The sequence below is a fragment of the Chelonoidis abingdonii genome, chromosome 1, assembly GCF_003597395.2.
Source record: "Chelonoidis abingdonii isolate Lonesome George chromosome 1, CheloAbing_2.0, whole genome shotgun sequence".
NCBI classification, from domain to species: domain Eukaryota; kingdom Metazoa; phylum Chordata; order Testudines; family Testudinidae; genus Chelonoidis; species Chelonoidis abingdonii.
Genome location: NC_133769.1, coordinates 228,173,534 through 228,194,309, shown reverse-complemented (window position 1 = coordinate 228,194,309; position 20,776 = coordinate 228,173,534). Strand labels below are relative to the sequence as shown.

General features: G+C 39.5%; 1 protein-coding gene across 2 annotated transcripts in view; it reads right to left on the bottom strand.

Moving 5' to 3' along the window:
• Nucleotides 1-719: 719 nt before the first annotated feature.
• Nucleotides 720-20,776, bottom strand: part of RPS6KA3 (ribosomal protein S6 kinase A3) — a 134,171-nt gene continuing 114,114 nt past the window's right edge. For both annotated transcript variants that reach the window (XM_075060045.1, XM_075060047.1), the window contains exons 17-22: nt 15,914-16,072; nt 14,073-14,234; nt 13,769-13,845; nt 9,859-9,976; nt 7,766-7,906; nt 720-6,099 (exon numbers count right to left, since the gene is read on the bottom strand). In XM_075060045.1, coding sequence (XP_074916146.1) covers nt 5,977-6,099; nt 7,766-7,906; nt 9,859-9,976; nt 13,769-13,845; nt 14,073-14,234; nt 15,914-16,072 — 780 coding nt within the window. In that variant the 3' untranslated portion in view covers nt 720-5,976. The remainder of the gene's footprint in view (nt 6,100-7,765; nt 7,907-9,858; nt 9,977-13,768; nt 13,846-14,072; nt 14,235-15,913; nt 16,073-20,776) is intronic.

The window sequence follows — 20,776 nt, the reverse complement described above, 5'->3', positions numbered from 1 at the left end:
TTTTAATTTTCAAAATTTTGGTCTTGCTTTCCAAATTTCAAGAGGCTCATTGCAAATAAATAAGACTTGACATTTATCAAACGTGTATCTAATTTCAATGTGTAACAAAAGTTTTTTTTTTTTTTTTTTACTTATGCAGCAATCCTAATTATTTATTTAGCACTACATATACATATGACACTTTATAGCAGATGAAAAGACAAAGTCGCTGCCCTTTGGAGTCTACAGTTTATGACTCCTATCCTTCATCTGCACAGAACCCCAGGTACTTCAGTGGAGCTCTATACATTTGCAGCAGTTTGTCCACATGCAAGAAGTTGCAGGTTTACAGACTAAGTGACACCAAATTTTAGTATTATTAGCATCTTTTGGTCTGGACACCTCACAAATATATAGTTTTTAATAGAGTTAAATGTGATTGAGACCTTATAGTAGGTCTAATTTTTTTCATCAGGTCTCTGTTGACTATACCAATAAATGTCAAGATGATTAAATATGCAACAAAGTAATGGCATAAAGCTGTAATGTCTTACTGACAAAACACCACCTGCATATTAAGCTCAGAAAAAACAAACTCATTAGTTTAGAAATTAAAGTCATTTCTGGCTGGGAATGCATGTTTTATATGGAACGAAGTTAATTACATTTGAGAAAGGAACCACACAGCGGGTCCCCCCCCCCCAGTGTGATTGGAAAAATCAAACCCAATAAAACAGACATTTTTCATATGTTTGAAAATTTATTCATTGTATAAATTTCAATTTCCTTTGAACACTACAAAACCTGCCACTTGACAGGGTTGCAAGCAATGATATCTTTCCAGGACTGTTCATGGTTACATCTGGAACAGTTTAGATTACACATTAATAGTATGATTAGAAAATTTCCTAGATCATACTCTGAATAAAACAATCATTTAAGTATTCAGTACTATTTAACCTTTTTACTAGCAATTCAATTCTATGACAGCAGTGCCAAGCATCTGAAAGATGCTATTTTAATTGTCTGCCAAAAGGTACAATACAGTTGAATTCCTGTTACTATACCTTAGACTCACTCACATGCCATGCGGAGGAAACTAGTATAAAGTATGATTGTATAGAATTGTAGAAAAATATTATCTGTGATTTCATCGTTTTTAAAAACTGTTTTAAGTAGATTCCCCCCGCCCCATTAGATTGCAAAATAATTACATCCCTTATGAGTACATCTTCCCTTTGATTAGGTCAAGAGTATCAAGATAAAGCTAATCATTTACATTATTTTCATGAGTGAAAACTCATCCATTAACCATTGATGCTTCCCAAGGAATGACATACCTAGAAGCCTGCTTCCAATAATAGAAAAGCAGAGCTTTAGTTGGTATACATTTACAAAAACAAAACAAAATTCTATTTCCTTATGCCTTTTTCTCTTAAAAAATTGTTTTAAATACTTCATTTGAAAAATTCAGTATAAGTTTTGTTCAGTACTAGTAGTGATTATGAATAAAGATCTTCACTGTTGCTAGATATAGATCTAATTGAGTAGTGTAGCTACTCCCTCTCTCTGCTCTAACGTACTCTCACACCACTGGCAATTTTGCTTTGAAAAATGTGCAGATACAGGTGAATAGCCTATCTCCATTTTTCCTCTTCCATTAATCTGTATCCTAGAGTCAACTGCTATGCTTTGCAGATAAAGAAGCAGTAGTGAAAATTTACACAGTGGGTCATACACCCTTCAAGCTTATGCGGTAAGGAGTTGAGACTGCAACTAAACAGCTGTATGTTAATTTTCCATCCTTAGTTCCTAAATAACTGCAGTTACAAAAACATGTTAAAGATGAATGGGGAGAAAAATGTGTGGATCCCAGAAAGAGACATGTATAAAACTAGGTTAATTTGCCTGTAAAATTTATTTCCTCCACAGAAACACACTTGGTCTAAACTAGGATTTAAAGCTATATTCGATCTAGACTTCAGATTTGACCAGTTTAGGATGCGTTAAAATACAGTCACTTTGTCTTGACTAGTCTTTATGGTGTTAATTAGGTTGTTTTATACAACTCTATCAATAGCACACCTTAAAAACTTCCTCTACATCAAGCCTGAGAGATGGACTATTTAAGAAATTTAAAGCCCAGTATGGTTTGCTTGCTTGTGCATATACACAGTAAGATGTGGGAGCAATCTCTGTGTAAAGGAAACATACTGATCAAATTCACATTTCCTAATAGTCTCTGCTTGGATATGTTGACTACAAAGACCAGTAAGCACGGGGGAAACAAAGGTGATTTTGTACCTTAAAAACATTGAAGCATCGGTTTGTGCTTTCGTTAATATGCCTCCACAGAGTCCCACTTTCAGACAGAACCAGGTAGAGGAGTATTTCTAGCTTAAACAGAGACTGCCATACAAAACCTAACCTCTAAAATTAGACAATTGTTAAAAATGTACATGCACTGCCAAAAGACTAACAAATTTCTGCCACCGTAATTTGTCTTGATATTGCCATAACTTTGGTGGATTAGGCACACAGATACTCTCACAAGACAGATACATCCCTTGCAAGGCAAGGAGGGTACAGTGAAACTGATGGATTGAGGTCAGTTTCTCACTGATGATGAAGGTAGTGTGTTTGTAGCCCATAATGGAAATGGAAATGTATATGATGCATGCTGGGTATGAGGCTTCTGATCTTTAGTTTATGGGAACACAGAGGCAGAATAAATGAAGCAACTGTAATATTAAAGACTTCAGGAATACAGAAATTATCATATTTGAGTAGCTATTGACTTTCTGCTCTGTTATATTGACTATAACACCATGTTTCAGAGGAAGACATGAAACCCCCCAGCACTCCTATTTAAGTATATATGGGATATTCCTTCCTGAATTCCGTTGCTGATAATTTTATGACTTGAAGCAAAAGAACTGAAAGACCGTGTAGTTATTCCAGCAGTATTGTTCTAAAATGAAATTGATCAGCTAGATTTGACTTAATGTTTAACCTTAATCTTCAAAAGAAGAAATTAAAAACAGTTTCCAGGAGACATGGTTTCTTAATTTTTGTCAAGCCTGACTTATAGTTACTGATGGACCTGAAGAGAGAGATGCTGAAGGGTGAGATTACCGAACAGTTGTTAGGCTAACACCACTGGTGCTGCAGCCAATCTCGGAGGAAAGACTAAACTGCAAATGGCTTTTCCCCTCCTCAACATTAAGGATTTTTCTTGTATAAAGGGAGAATTCTCAACAGAATGAAAGAGCCACCACTCAATTGTAGAACATTAGGTAAGGAGGAAATGGCTAATTACGTTGAGGATAGTAGCAGTGAGACAAATACGTTCAAGACACTTGTTTGACTTTTTGCGATCAATAAGAACCCTCCAGTTAAAAAGTTATTCTTTGATAATACAAAGCAACATAAAAATTCTCTATTTCCTTTGGATTACCATGCCTCACTGAGACCAAGGGTAAATCCTGAGGGCCCTGCTAGAGTTCTGCATCTTGCCTTGGAGAGTCCCTAACTCTTCATCATCCTGGCCAAATTTAGATCAGCACCACCGCAAGGTATTAAGAAATAAGACACATCAGGTTCCACAGAGGGCAGTAAGACAGATTGCTTTGCACATTTAATAAAGGAACCATTATTATTACTATTTATTTGTAAAGGGCCTTTTTTGTTCTGTAGACCCCTTGAGGGACATCAGCATAGACAGCATCAAACTACATACAAAGCCTCTAGCTTTTCAGCTCTAATTGCCCTCCCCCCCCTTTTTTTTTTAAAAAGGGAGCATGGAGTTTACATAATTCCCCCACCCTCCTACCTTTTGATTAGGAGACTACGTGACAGCATGATTCTCTGTTTGGCATTTTAACACCAGTGATCAAGTTGATTCTGGAAGCTAAACAGTTTGTTCTCCAATTAAAATCCCTTCCCTTTTCCAATCTTCTATTTCTACTCCCCTTTCAGAGATCCCCACAAGAGTATACGGAGACCAGAATGTCTTCCCTCCTTCAGTTTAGAGCATTAAACAGAAAAGCTATGATGTTTATCCCTACCTCACACTTAAAACAGTGGCTAATTGCTCAACCGTCAAGTTCCAGGCAGCTTGTAAAAACCTAAGCTTTCCTGTTTGCCAAGGAATACCTAAAAACTTCTGTCAGTCTTCGTTCCATGTTCATATGGATCAATGAATCAGATAGAGGAAATCTGTGGTGTGACATTAATGAAGGACTTCACTCTCTCTTTCCATAAATTTCTTTGAAAAGTTCTCACTGTAGAAAAACTAACAAATTAGTTATTGGAAAAATAACTGAACAGACTAATTAACCAAGAATCACACTGCCATTTGTGCTGATCTCTTGATTTTTAAACAATATTGTTCACAGAAAAAGTGCCCTAAACTCCATATTTAGTAGCTTTGGATATTTCTGTAAAGGATATTTGATACAGGTAATCAGTTGATGTACCATTTTCTTTGGTAGAATGGGATATGAGCCAAACTTTAATGTGCTCCAGTGCACACTCAAGATCAGCTATCTGCAGTGAATCTCACAGACTACATAAAAACAAGCATGTTTTATGATTTGTGTCCTCAGAAACTCACATTTTTTAAACTCACATTAAAAGAAAAAGTGGGAAGAACACTGCCATCAAGGAACATGAAAAGGGTGGTTTTGTTTTACTTGACTTGGACAGTACAATTTTAAGGGTGCCTGGACTGGTGATGAAAGGCCCAAGGAGACCAATTATGGTGCTAGAACCTCAGATGTCAGTTAAAAGTACTGGATGGTTCTATTCTAAACTCTGCTTTGGATTCTAAACTGAGAGCGTCACAAGAATGAACAAATTGAAATTCATCAGTCCAGTATATTCTAACCACAAGAGACAAAGTTTACATCCATTTTTGGTAAGCGTCTGTTTATCAATGGACATTGTCTTTTGCTTTAGAGTCAGCATTACATTTCTTCTCTAACTCTCTAATGCCAGCACTAGCTGAACAAAATATTTGTCAGCTCTTAACTACAGTAATAAAATAAAAGTAAAAATATTAAATGAATTATGAGAAAAAGCAAGAAACAACTGTTCTGAAAGGGAAAACTATTTAGCAACGATCCCTGAGTCCTGTAATTGGTGAGAGAAAAAAGAGAGGGGAGTGATGTGGAACAAGTTACTTTTTTGTTATGGATGCGTTACCTATTACATGTGTGAAAAACCCACTGTTTAAATTTTTAATACTACAACATCTCTCCGGTTTTCATAACAGACATGCAACTTCAAAAACATGGAAATATAGAAAAGACACAGGCAAGGAAAAATACACATTCATAATATTACATTCAATAGCTTTTTAACAGTCAAGGCTGTTTTAGAGCTGTCCAACAATACTGATTAATCCAGGTGAACTGTTTAACCAGAGTTAATTGTCAAAATGATTAATAAAATCTAAATAAACCAAGGCATGTATACATTAAAGAAAACAGCACAGAAAAGTACTGCTTATGAATTGTTTACAAAAACATACAAAATGTTGGATGGCACAAAGTATACAGTGCTAATATAAACAGATTGTTTAAGCTAAGTGCTTAACATAAACTGTCCATCTCAACATGTAACAAAGAATATTTTAGGGGACGAGAAATATTTCTTATAAAAATAATGCTATATGGTGCAGAGTGCTTTATTCAGTGTATTTTATGATAGAGTTAGCATTCATAATTCTTCTAGTTTATTCAATCAGTGAACATGTTCATTTTCCTTGTGTTTCCACTTTTCACTTCATCCAAAGCTCCAGAAAGGTCAGAAACTTGCCATCAACAGTTTAAAGGGAGAATAGATGAAAGCAGTAGCAATAATAGGAACAGCAGCATTATGGGTACCAGCTGGGACAGAGTGTGCTTGCAGGAATCTGTCAGATATGTGCTACTTGTCGCCATGATTTGTGCTATCATCTTATACCATGGTACCAAGTATCTGGTTGAGGTCACTTCACAGGGCTGTTGAGGTAATTTTTTTTATACCTCTCCTCTGAGCAAGTGTAGAACGGCCTACTGGCTCCAAAACTGGTGACTGATTGCGGTTCAAAGCAGAGTATGTGGCTGCCATGGCACCCTAAGGGGTTAGAAGGCAGAGGTAAAACAAAACAAAAAAACCACACACATTGTGACTTTACTACATTCTAGAGAGCATAACAATATTACATGATTTAGAGAGCTTTACTAATCAAATTGTTTTCTGTAGGTTAAAAACAATGGGCTTGATCTACCAGTGTATTATTCTAGCTATTTAAAGCCTGTCTACATGTTTCTTTTTTTGCAGCACAGGAAGAACTCAACTATGTTAAAATTGTTTAAGGCAACTGACATGACTTTTAAAAATCAGCAGGTGCCAGTTATATTGCAAAATTAAGTTGTGCTTTAACTAGATCCCAAAAGTGCAGAGTAAAATCCCACTAGAGCAGTGATTCTTAGCCTTTACTGCAGCCTGCACCCCTTTGGTTCTTAAAATATGTCCTCGCACCCCTTATCAGAAATCAAAATATGTTCTCACACCATCAAAAATTGTTGAAGTAGGTCAGTTCTTTAAACCTAGATATATTTTTGTTTGTATATTACAGTAATCATTAAAAAATGTATAATGTTAATAAATACACAGGTTTGATGAAGTAGCTGTACTTACGTGCCTGTGCTTAATTTAGGTTTTCAATGATTTACCTAAAAAAATGTGGCTTGTCCTGCACCCCCAGAAAAGGCATCTCGCACTCCCAGGGCGTGCGTGCACCCCAGGTTAAGAACCACTGCACTAGAGGATTGTCCTTGTTTATGGTCTAACCATTTCTGTTTTCACTAAAAATTGCTTTAAAAAATGTTTCACTACTAGTCTATATAAATACGAAGTGTATACATCTAAACTACGTTTACAGATTGTTAGAAAATGCTCATCTATGGCTAGGATCTGAACTTGGTTCCTTGCTTCTAAGCCATTTAGTGCTGGAAGCTGTGTGTCTTATAGTTGATTTAGGGTCATTTGATTAACTCTTAAAATATAAAGATCCCTCTTCTGTGTTTGGGAGGTTCACCATGACATAAGGCCTTTGAGGGACTTTGTATGTGTGTGGGGGAAATGAGTGTGGGGATCTTCAATCTCACCCATCCAGGTTAAAATTAAAATAAAAAAATCAGTTGGTATCAAAAGTGGTTTGTGTTTGAGACCATCAAGTGTTGATCATTACATTATACACCATTCAGTATAACCTTTACTATAAGATTTCCATTTCATTTTTTATTTTTAATGAAAAAACTTTGTAAAAAAGAATCAATTTCACCTCCAAAATATCAATCTTTATACTTATAATCCCTCCACTAAAATCACACTAGCAACCATAACTACAATTCCTCCACTGTAAACATCTAGATCACTTACAGTCTCAGATGAACTATTTTTTAAAATCAGAGTTCAAAATCTAGGAGTCAACAGCTAAATCACCAGGGAAAACATTATTTATAAACTGATTTTATCTTGTAATCTGTCTCAACAGAAAAAGTAAAACAGTATAGAGATTACAGTGTGCTGCTCTTTGTGGACAGAGCAGAGTTATTCTCCACAGATGGATTCATTTGAAGTCCTATACATTAGGTAAATCACAAGTTCACATGGCTTAATGCACTGTGTTTACTGAACTCACAATCATAAAAGTTTGTGATTAGTACTTAGAGCAAATGCACGGTAACTGTTTTTGTTTATAATTCATACTAGCTGAACACACACATTTATTTACCTTCACCAAATGTGGAGCATCCTGTCGGTTTAGCTGGTACTGAGGCAACTGGTCACTGTCAACTATCCAAGGGTGTCTAAGAACCTGGGCAGCAGTCAGTCTTTGATGTGGGTCGACATGAAGCATCTTTGAAACCAAGTCCTGTCAACAATACAGAAACAGTTAATTCTGATGAACAGTAAAATTTAAGGCAGTACAGATTATTTTTAGAGTATTAATAATGTTAAACATGATTACAATTCAAGATTTGAAGAAATATTTTTTTGTGATCAGTAGTTCAAACAAATCTCCAGACCATCCTCTGGAAGTGGTTGAAGTATTACTCCATAGTGTGCCCACAAATGCCAAGATCTATTGGAGAGTTTACAAAGTAACTAGTCCTGTGAAGAGCAGTATGCAAGTGAAATTATATAGATCAATTCTGAAGTATCTTACTCTAAGGGCATGTCTACACTACAAACTTATGCCAACCTATGTTAGGTCAACTGACAGCCACCACAGTAATTACTGTGGTGGTTCATTTCCACACTGCCCTGCTTCTTTCACACTGCTTCTGTGTCCACATCAGGAGTACTTCCACCGACATAAGAGGGGCAGTGTGAGGGGTAGAAAGCCCAGGCTCTTAGCTCCAAGCAGCTCCCTGCTGTTAGCCCAGCTGCCTCCCAGGCCCTTGGCTCCCTGCTAGCTGGGAGCAGGGATCCAGGACCCCAGCTCTGAGTGGGAAGCAAGGACTCTGGGCAGCCACCAGGATCGAAACTGGGATCCTGGGAGCAGTTTGGCTCCGAGCGAGGAGCTTGGTCTGCAGCCGAGCTGGGTGTGGGGAGTCTGGACAGCAGCCATGCTGGGAGCTGCGACCCTGGGGCAGCCGAGCTCTGAGTGGGGAGTCCAGGTAGCAGCCCAGCTGGGAATGGGGGCCAGCCGGGCTCTAGCTGGAGCCCCCTACTTCCCCGGGGTGACAGCACAAGCTATGAGCAACTTTCTTGTCAATTAGGAGCCATGAAACAACCAACAGCCAACATAAGTAACCCTCAGTGTCAACATGGACACTGTGTTGCCCTAACTACAGAGGTATCACCTCCATGAGAGGCATAAGGCTTGAGTTATTATGTCGGTGTAGTAGGGCACTTACACTGGCTGGAGTGTACACTTACATAATTAGGTCAACATAAGCTGCCTTACGTCAACTTGACTCTGTAATGTAGACCAGGGCTCATATAAAGTGTAAGGAGAGTGTAAAACTTCTAATTCTGGGACAACTGCTTATGAGAAAAAATGCATTTAGTAATCTTAAACTTCCTAAAAACATTCAAAAGTACTTAACAGCATGCAAACATTTTCTTATAAAACAAACTCTCTGTTGTGGAGTTTGGAATAAAGACCCTAATAAAAAGACTTCTTAAAAGTTGAATGATTTTGGACACATTTGGGACTCCCAGTATAATTGGTTGGGATGACACTGAATAAAGAGATATGTGATTCTATATCTTGTCCAGGACAAAAGGCAGACATGTCAGTCAAGCTGTTTTAACATAAAACAGGTAAATACTTGAGAATATTTAGAAATCAAGACATATGGAAGCACAAAGCAAATTAAAGACATTAGCCAAAGAAGGGGGAAAGATGCTTAAATAATCTGAGTTCTTTGAGCATATTAGGGCTTTATTATAACTAGATAGAGGGTAACGAAGGCTATTGAATGCTTTTGGACATTATATATATATAGTGCCAAGTTATGGCTGCCCTTCACAGACACTTCATGGACCCATAAAAGAGGCGCCCAAGAGCATGTGGCTATAACTACTGCATCCTGATTTGATTTTCCAATGCCCCACAGAATTAAAAGTGGTGGTATTAAACATGATTATTTTTCTTCCTACACATGACTGACTGTTTAAACATGAAGGGTTCATAATTATCAAATGACTATCTACTCATACACAGGATTGGCTCAGTAAATTTTTAAAAATCTGCAACCTTCATTAAAATCATGTTCTCTAATATTATAAGCAATTTTTATTGTGACAAAAAATCCTTTACAGAATCTGTTAAAATCCATCTCATGCACAAAAAGACAAAATATTAAATATACTTGCCTTAGCTGTAACTGAAACTGAATTCCAGTAACCACCAGTGAGAGAGAACTTTCCACTACCTATTCGTGCCAATATCTCCTCTGGGGTATCATCAGGACCATTTGCAAAAGGAGTGTAGCTAATTAATCAAACAAGTTCAGAGTATTAAAAGCTTTTCCATGCTGGACTCCAATCCTTATTTCAAGTCTGACCACAGCTGCCAGTGGTTTCAAAAGAATCATAATTAACATCCCCCTCTCCAACATCAAAAATTATAGTAAAACTGATTTCAAAAGCACCCAAAATAATAAATTATAGATGAACTACATGTAGAATGAGATTAAGGGCCTGCTTCTCTTACTATATTCCTTCTGTAACAGAGTATGTCTAAGCGTTGGCTAATTCTGAGTCACTGCTCCAGAGACTGTCCTTATTATGTCCAACATTCAGTACATCCTGGTGGAATGAAAGACTGTGTATAAAAACTCTGAAAATGGAGGACTTGATGACTCTGATCTGGAAAGAACAAATACCCAGCCTGACGCCGGGACGGCTCTAGCTTTTTTGCCGCCCCAAGAATGGCAGTCAGGCAGCCTTCGGCGGCTTGCCTGCAGAAGGTCCCCGGTCCCGCGGCTTGCCTGCGGGAGGTCCACTGGTACCGCAGCTTCGTTGTACTCGCCGCCGAATCCGCGGGACCGGCGGACCTCCCGCAGGGAAGCCTCCGAAGGCTGCCTGACTGCCGTCCTCACAGGGACCGGCAAGGTGCCCCCTGTGGCTTGCTGCCCCAGGCACGCGCTTGGAGTGCTGGTGCCTGGAGCCACCGCTGCCTGACACTAGCTGAGAAAGAAGTCACTAAACCCTAGAGGATTTACCTTGTTCAACAATTCACATCCTTGCTATTGAACTAACAAAGTACACTAAACATAACTGAGAATGAGAAGAATAACTAATTTTCATACACGTGGATTTCTTTGCCTTAGTTAAGCGGTTAAGATGAACAGGAATACTGTAAAATTGTGGCAGTAAATAACCAAATAGTTTTATAAGCATCTTGAGGCTAACTTGTAAGCCAGGTGTAAGAAGTTAAGTTGGCTGTTTAAAGTGGTATTTTTCAAAGCTGAGATTTGGAAGTGTTGCTTGATGAACTTGTATTTTATGTATTCTTTTATGCAGATCACTTGTATTGCATATATCATTCTGACTGTATTGTTTGATGTTATCTGATTCATTCTTCTGAGTAATCAAACTTCTACTCCTGAGGACATTCTGTGCCAAAAATTAAAAATTCTGTGCACAATATTTTCAAATTTTGAAAAATTCTGCAAATTTTGTTTGTCAAATAAATGTGGAGGCTCCAGCATGGCATTGGGGAGCACAGGGCACTGGCTGCACAGAGGTGGGAAATCACCTTGCAGCCCCCCTATTGGGACACAGATTCAGTGGTGAGGCTGCACCTAACCCTGACACAGTGCAAGGACCGGGCCTGCCCTAGAAATACTCCAGGGCCCTGCCCCTCCATGCCATATGCACCAAGTGTGGGCAGGCAGGCTCAGCAAGGCAGGATCCAAGTGTAGAGGGGTTCAATGTGTGGGGGTCCAGGTGTGAGCTGAGAGAGTTGTATGTGAGGCGATCGGGGACAGAGGGAGAGGAAGGAAGGGGAACAGGGGAAGAGATCTGGATGCACAGGGGCTTACTGGGATTTTTGGGGTGTAACAGTAATGGGACTCTGCAGGGGGGTCCAGGTGAAGGTGGTTGGGCCTCAGCAAGGGGGATCTGGGTATGGGGAGGGGAACAGAGCTTGGCATGGGGTCTGGGTGTGGGGGGCTTAATGGGGTTCCAGATGCTGGGGGAGAGGGGCTCAGGGGGGGTAGGGAACCAGGTGCAGCTGGTTGGGGCTCAGTGGGGTGGGGATCCAGGTGGCTCATCAGGGTGGTTCAGGTGAAGGGGGAGTAGCGTTCATCGGGGGGGGAGGTTTCTGAGTCTGTGGGAGTGAGGCGCAGTAAGCTATGATGGAGTCTGGATGCACAGGGGTTAGGTGGATTGGGGAGCAGCTCCCTGTACAGGGATTCTCGCCGGTGCAGCTGAGGAGTGATGGGTGCAGAAAGCAAGTGTATGTGGGAGAGTTTGTGGTGCTTCCTGCAGCTGGGGTAGAAATCCAGGGGTTGGTCTGACCCAACCCTGGATGCCGTGTAGGGGAAGAGGAAGTCCTGTCCTCCCCAGTTGAGCTGGGACTAGTCCCTGATCCTGGCGCAGCGTAGGAGCCACCAGTCAGGGCTTCCCCAATCCCGGCCCCTGCCTCTCAGTGATCTACCTCTTTGCTGGCTGCCCTGGGCACCCAAAACATACTTCTGTGGAAGATCTCATGACTGCTCTTGTGGCTTCCCTTTGCTTCCCTGACAGAGAGTCATTTTTCTGCAGGGAAGAAAAGAAATCTGCGGGGGACATAAAATCTGCACATGCACAGTGGTGTCGAATTCTCCCAGGAGTAAACTTGAAAGCATCACTGGTGTGACGCTGTAGGGAATATGGGTGACATTTTATGATATTGTTGATACCAATATCATAAAATTGCAATGAATCATGTTAGATATGCTGTGTGATATGTTATACTTTGCCAAGTATGATGATCTTGTTCATATGTTTGTATCACCTTTGTATTATGAGTTATAAATATGTAGAGTATATATCTGTATTTCAAAACTTGTTCTGTGTTTCTGCGTGACACTCCCAGACAGACTGGCATCAGCGCTAGGCCTGCATGATGGCCATCAAGGGACATCAACTGTACAATGAACCCACTGAAAGGGCCAGGGACTATACCTTATGACTCAGCAAGGCATGTAGCGGCATGCCTATGGAGAGAACTCTAAGGCCTTTCATTGCCATGTGCTATCTGCTATGAGTTTGTGTTTGAAACAAAGGAACTACCAGCACGTGGCAAAAGGACTATAAAGGGCAGCTGCATCATCTCCATTTTGTCTTCAGTCCTGCTTCTTATCCTGGAAGAACTTCGCTACAAACTGAAGCTCTGAACAAAGGCCTGAATTACCCATTCAAGCTGTGGATGTATTCCAAAGGGACTTTCAAGCCGGTAAACTCAGCAATACTGCCAAGAACCTTATACATGAATTTTGAATATTTGTATGTATTTAACAGCTCTCTTCTTCTTTTTTTTTTTTTTAATAACCTTTAGTTTTAGACACTAAAGGACTGACTGGCAGCATGGTATTCTGGGTAAGGTTCAAACCTATACTGACCTGGTAACGTGGCTGACACTTTGGGGTCAGAAGAACTCTTTGTATATGTGAGCAGAGTTTTTAAAATAACTTATCACTGTACTGGACCTATGTGCTGATTTGGAGCCAGAGAACTGGAATACAATACAGGGGTCTATGTGATTTCTTCTTTTGCTTCTTAAAAACCAGTGTGGGAGATCAGAAGCACAATTTGTGACCAGTCTTGGGAGTATCTTCTCTCCCTTTTGCAGCCTGCCCTGACCTTGGCATTTCCAGTGAGGGCTGATCTAGGCACACTGGGTCACAACTGGTAAATTTTAACCAATATATTCTCTTCAATATGCATAGCTTTTTTGGTAGGAACAAGTTTCCACTTCATGTAAAGTAACAGTGTATGTGAGTCTATTCTTATTCTTAAATAATCATAAGGCTACAAAACATACATTTGATATAATCTTTGACTAGATTTAACAACAGTTAAGCAAACTCATAAGGAAGTTTATTTTAGATACCAGACTCTTAAGAGCTTGATTCTACTATGTGCAGAGCACCCTCAACTCCCACTGAAACCAGCACCCAGCAGCTCCCAGGAATATTAGCATCTTGCAGCATTGAGCACATAATCAATACTTTGTTTGAGAATAGTAAACTTATACAAGCAAACAAAAAACCCCACTTAATTTCTGCAAACTCACCCAGTGAGCATAGTATAAAGCAGGACACCAAGACTCCATATATCACATGCAGCATCATAGCCTTGCCTTTTTAAAACCTGTGAAAAGCAAATATATTAATTTCTATAGAAAACAGTACATTTTATTATGATTTTGGTGCCAATGTTATCATATTGCTTCAAAGATCTCAACTGTTTATCGTTTCAAAAGCTAAATTCATTGATAATTTTACAATTATGCAATAATTGAGAAACAATGTTTAAATAATGAAAAAAAAACCTATTAAAATAATCTAAAGGCATGTAAACCACAACTTGATATTTACCTCTGGAGCAACAAAATTTGCTGTGTAACATGGAGTCATCAAAAGACCATTTTCTGCTCTTAGCTGTTTTGCAAAGCCAAAATCACAAATTCGAATTGATTCTGGGTTACCAGATTCATCAACATAAAGAATGTTGCTAGGTTTCAGATCTCTATGAACAACCTAAATAAAAACAAATACAAAAAAACAATATAGGAGAGTGTTCTCTATTATAAGCATTTACTTCACTGCTTTTTAATTTGCAGTTAGCAATGGCCTTTAAAAGAAGGTGATGTTTCTAATATCAACTCCAGTACACTATAATACATTGTTTTTGGCTATCCAGAATGTCAGAATGGTGAAATACATGAGTTAATTTTGAGAACAATACAATAGGTCCAGTTTTCAAATTTGGGCACTCTGAGCATGAAAGTGATGTTTGACACGAGTTGATGATGATGAACACTGATGGAGTGGACTAGGCCCTAAGGCCCCTGCTGGAGGCCTTGTGGCCCTGCCACACCCCACCCCAGAAAAGGGCAGTAGAGAGGTCCTCCAAGTTGCCTAGAGCAGCTGTGTGGGAAACAGACAATTAGGGCCCAGCAAGTCAGCATAAGAAGAGCTGCAGGGCCAAAGCGAGTTCAGTCTTTGCTAGAGCTGGAGGAAAGCAGATGTCCTCCAGGCTGGCTACTGGGACTGCACAAGGACAAGGCTTTAAGGTAAGGGTGAAAAATGTGTGGGAGCCATAGGGAAGTGGCCCAGGGAATTATAGCAGCAACGCAGTTTATTTAAAGGACATTGCAAACAGCTGCTATGTATAGGGTCCCTAGGCTGGGACCCGCCCCACCAGCCACTGGGAAAGTGGCCTGGAGTTTGAGGCACCCCAGAATGGGGACTGAACCATAGTGGCCCAGCTGAAGAGCTGAGGCCAGAAAGGCCCTGAGAGGGTGAAGACATTGCCTCCAGGGAAGGAGTCCTAGGGCACTGCTCTGTTCTGAGCAGGAACAAACTGAGAGACACATACAGAGGGCACTGAGAGGGGCCCCTTTTGGACTTGTACCCTGAAAGGGGTTTGTGTTGCTTTGATCTCACAGAGTGTGTGACTTGGCTGGAGGGCTGAGTCAGCAAAAAGCCATCATAAACAGGTAGAGAAAGAGTGCAGACACACGTGCTTGGCTGGGGGGCACTTGTGAGAGGTGAGTGCAACCCCCTTACAAACATCAAGTAATTTCATCTCCAAATTTCCTAGAACGATAGTGTTTGGAGAAATAAAGATCACGTAGGCTGAATTATTGACAACTGTTTCTTGAGATATAAATTTAGGAACATGACTTAAACATGTGTCACAAAGGCTGTTATCATATATAATGGGATGCCATGGCAGACAAGCAAATGAATGTATTAATGAGTTGTTAATTAGAAAGCTTATTTTCCCCTCCTCTTTCTTCCTCTCACAGATACAGATGTGTCATGTTTTCCTCACCCAACACCTCCATTTGTTTTGGTGACATCACTACCTCCTGCCTTATGGCCTCCCTGGCTCCCAATGTCACTCTCCATCTTTGTCCTTAACCATGAGGTTCCTTTCTTCTATAATATAGATTTTTCACTCTTGACTCCAACTATCACCACATCAACCTTACCCACCTCTAAATTATTTCATCTGCCAAAATGAGCTTTCCGCTACAGAAACTATGCAGAGTTTGAGAGTTTTGGAGAAAAGGTTTGGTGCAGCATAGGAAATGTGTTTAATTTTTACACAATGGAAGAATGCATCAGTTGTGGATTTGTCCTTTCAAACTGTGTTTCCGTATATATTAGATAATGCATTTCTAAATGTTTTCTTCAAGTAGAATACTTACTCCTTGTGCATGGAGGTACTCAACAGTTCTTGTTATTGTGAGCAGGACAGCACTAGCTTCTCGTTCTGAGAAAAACTTTTGCCTAAGGATTTTGTCCAGCAGTTCTCCTCCTTTCATAAGTTCTGTTACCACATATACATACTTTCCATCATCATACACCTACAAAAATGAAATAAATTAGCATGTAAACTTCTTTAAAAAAGTTTTCTTCTATTACCCTTCTCTAAGGATGTCAATATAGTGCAGATAACCCAAAAGGATTCTTTTTATTACAAAACCTGTGGAATTACTGCCACTCCCCAACCAACCTATTTGAACAATATTTTAAAAGTAGAAATAAGCTAACACTGCTATTGTCAAGGCTGAATTAGAGCTAATTTCATAATGAAGTAACTATTCCACAAAAAAGTTCAGCAATGGCTAGAAATTAGTCATTTCAGCATCAGTTTTAGGGCATTATAGAACAACTTTTCAAAATTCATCTTACATAATAATTTGGGGACACTGCAGTTAGTGCATGAAACAATCTGTTAGATTTTATTGATTTCCAAATGTTACAATGCTAATTGTGTCAAAGTCCATTTATAAATTCCTGTCTCATTTCTTGGAAAATTTGATACTGTGCACACATGTACTATTCTAAAAAGCTTACTGAAGTCCATTAATACATCATCCTGTATTTTTCACTATGAAAAATTGTTTAAGTGTTTTTGCTTATGTCTATTTGGTCTGCTTCTATTTGGGCGCGATAAGGTGGGTGATTATCCTTTATTGATCTTCTGTTGGTGAGAAAGACAAGCTCTTGAGTTCTTTAGCTCATGTCTTTCACCAACAGATGTCGGTGCAATAAAAATATATTACCTCATCCACCTCTCGTCTCTCTAATATCCTGGGATGGCTTGGCTACAACTACGTTCTATTCTGCTGAAACAGCAAACCAGTTATCTTACCAGCTGGGGGTACTGCAGCTTATAAACTGCATAGAAGCACCTTGAAAGCATTAGTATCTGAATACCACATTTCATTTTTATTGCACATCTTTGGGCTTTTAACTTCATCTCCTTCAAAATTTGGGCTTTTGTTTTAAAGAAACCTTCAATAAATGATCCTCCTGCTCTTATACAGAAATGTACTTTTAGAGAAATCATTCCCTCATTATTCCCTCAGTGGGGGGGGGGGGAAAACAACAACAGAAGATGTGGAAATGGCAAAGGTGCTTAATGACTTCTTTATGTCAGTTTTCACCAAGCAGGTTGGTGGTCATTGGACAACTAACATAGTGAATGCCGGTGAAAATGAGGTAAGAGCAGAGGCTAAAATAGGGAAAGAACAAATTAAACATTACTTAGGCAAGTTAGATGTCTTCAAGTCAGCAGGGCCTGATGAAATGCATCCTAGAATACTCAAGCAGCTGACTGAGGAGATATCTGAACCATTAGCGATTATCTTTGCAAAGTCATTGAAGACTGGAAAAGGGCAAATACAGTGCCCATCTATAAAAAGGGAAATAAGAACAACCCAGGGAATTACAGACCAGTCAGCTTAACTTCTGTACCCGGAATCATTATGGAGCAAATAATTAAACAATTTGCAAACATCTAGAAGATAATAAGGTGATAAGTAACAGTCAGCATGGATTTGTCAAGAACAAATTGTGTCAAACCAACCTGACATCTTTCTTTGACAGGGTAACAAGCTTTGTGGATGGGGGGACGTGGTATATCTTGACTTTAGTAAAACTGTCTTGCATGACTGTCTTGCATGACCTTCGCAAACAAAATAGGGAAATACAACCTAGATGGAGCTACTATAAAGGTGAGTGCATAACTGGTTGGAGAACTATTCCTAAAGAGTAGTTATCAGTGGTTCACAGTCATGCTGGAAGGACATAACGAGTGGGGTTCCACAAAGATCAGTTCTGGTTTGGTTCAATATCTTCATCAATGATTTAGATAATGGCATAGAGAGTACACTTATAAAGTTTGCGGACGATACTAATCGGGAAGGGGTTGCAAGTGCTTTGGAAGATAGGATTATAATTCAAAATGATCTGGAAAAACTGGAGAAACAGTCTTAAGTAAATAGGATGAAATTCAATAAGGACAAATGCAAAGTACTCCACTTTGGAAGGAACATTCACTTGGACACATACAAAATGGGAAATGACTGTCTAGGAAGGAGTACTGCAGAAAGGGATCTGGGGCATAGTGGACCACAAGCTAAATATAACTCAACAGTGTAATACTGTTGCAAAAAAAGTGAACATCATTCCAGGATGTATTAGCAGGAGTGTTGTATTCAAGACACGCAATGTAATTTATGACAGGATCAGGCCAGATGGCCACAAGAGAGTGGTCGAAGGTAGATACATTAGCTCCAGGTTAAGCAGGTCCCTTTTCCCTGGGTAAGATAACAGGACCTATTCCAGAACACTCAGGAACTTTCTAGAACTAATTAAGGCAGGCAGGCTAATTAGGACACCTGTAGCCAATTAGGAAGTTACTAGAATTAATTAAGGCTAATCAGGACACCTGGTATAAAAAGGCTCTCACTGCAGTTAGTGGTATGTGCGTAAGGAGCTGGGAGTGAGAGGACGTGCTGCTGGAGAACTGAGGAGTACAAGCGTTAACAGACATCAGGAGGAAGGTCCTGTGGTGAGGACAAAGAAAGCGTTGGGAGGAGGCCAGGGGGAAGTAGCCCAGGGAATTGTAGCTGTCGTGTAGCTGTTCCAGAAGGCACTCTAGATAGCTGCAGTCCACAGGGCCCTGGGCTGGAACCCGGGGTAGAGGGCGGGCCTGGGTTCCCCGCAAACCTCCCAACTCCTGATCCAACACAGGAAGATCTCGGAGGCTAGCAAAATCTGCCAATAAGCACAGGACCCACCAAGGTAGAGGAGGAACTTTATCACAAATTCTTCCGCTCTACTCCACGCAGATTAGGCCTTAACTGGAGTATTGTGTCCAGTTCTGGGTGCCACATTTCAGGAAAGATGTGGACAAATGGAAGAAAGTCCAGAGAAGAGCAACAAAAATTATTAAAGGTCTAGAAAACATGACTTATGAGGGAAGATTGAAAAAATTGGGTTTTTTAAGTCTGGAAAAGAGAAGACGGTGGGGACGAGGGGCATGATAATTGTTTTCAAGTACATAAAAGATTGTTACAAGGAGGAAGGAGAAAAATTGTTCCTGTTAACCTCTGAGGATAGGACAAGAAGCAGTGGCCTTAAATTGCAGCAAGGGAGGTTTAGGTTGAATGTTAGTAAAAACTTCCTAACTGTAAGGGTAGTTTAGCACTGGAATAAATTGCTTAGGGAGGCTGTGGAATCTCCATCATTGCAGGTTTTTAAAAGCAGGTTAGACAAACACTTGTCAGGGATGGTTTCAATCAGTGGTGGGCAATCTCTGGCCAGCGGCTACTGGTAGCTGCACGCGGCCGTGCCTGCGGACAATCAGTGTAAATAAACTGTCTTGCGGCCTGCCAGTGGATTACCCCGATGGGCCGCAGGTTGCCCTCCACTGGTTTAGATAATACTTAGTCCAGCCATGAGTGCAGGTGATTGGACTAGATGACCTCTTGAGGTCCCTTCCAGTCCTATGATTCAATATAAAATTTTCAAAATGTTAGCATTATCTGCCCCATAGTATCTGCCAAAAATGATGAAATTACCTTTGTTTCACTTTTAAATTAAAATAGGTACCCTTGGTTCTAATAAAATAAAATTGTGTATTTAACTAATGAATGAATCAAGAGGAACTCTTGTCATTTTTATTTTTTTCCCTTCTCAAAATCTCTAAAGCAATTATATTTTAAACTTTGTTATATTTTATAGTATAGGCTAATAAACATAGCAAATTTTGGTTTTCAAAGTGAAGGAAGTTTAGTTACTCAAATGTTTAAAAGTGACATTTCTATACCTTTGACTACACTACAGCATTGTTAAAACTAGTTAGGTAGGGGGTTTTGTTTTTTCCCCCCCACTTATCTGCTTTATCAATAATACAATTTTACAAAATTCATATTGTAGAAAGCATGCTTTTCAATAAGGCTGCTTCCAAGTGCAGAAGAAAAAGCTATAAGGGTTAATTTAGCCATTAATTCCCCAGCTTTTAACAGGCTCACGATTTTTTGAAAACACAAATTACAAAATTTGAGTTCCTCCTAGAGAGCAAGGATTGTTAAAAAAAAAATTTTTCATTGTAAATTCCTGAATGAATTAATTCAAATACCTAAAAACAGTAATCTTAAATTATTTTGGGTTAAGACATTTAAGGTTATACAAAATGTAAAATCAGAGAAATTAAGTAATTCTGGACAATAAAATGGCAAAATTTTACAGATCTAAAACTGATGCTGATTTCTTCCAGGGTAGGCACATACTAGTTCAGGTAAAACGGAAAAGGGGACATTTTATGGCAAGAGTAATCAGTATTTCAAATCTTAGCTTGGATGTCCTCTTTCAGCTACACTGATAGTGGCCTTCAGGGTCTCAAAGGCTCTTGTTTGCTGAATGGTAGAGAAGAGTAAAAGTAATCAGTGTTTCAAATATTGGGTATTAACCTTCAACATTTGGCCGTGAATTATTCACAAGCAAGTGTCTTTATAGTTTGCTCCATTCCCAGGAAGTAGTTTGCACTGAAAAATGCTGGAAAGGTTTTCCCCCCACAGTTAGGCATATATTGTGTTTAAAATGAAGACGCTCCCCCAAAATCTGAGGAAGCTGCATTGCAAGGAAAACAGTGTCTTGACTATCCATCATTCCAATGCAGCAACCTTTAAGATGAAACATAACTAGGGCTGAGTGAAAACTGGAATTTCCATACTGTTGGAAATTCTTGTATTTCTACATTTGTTTTCATCCTAAAT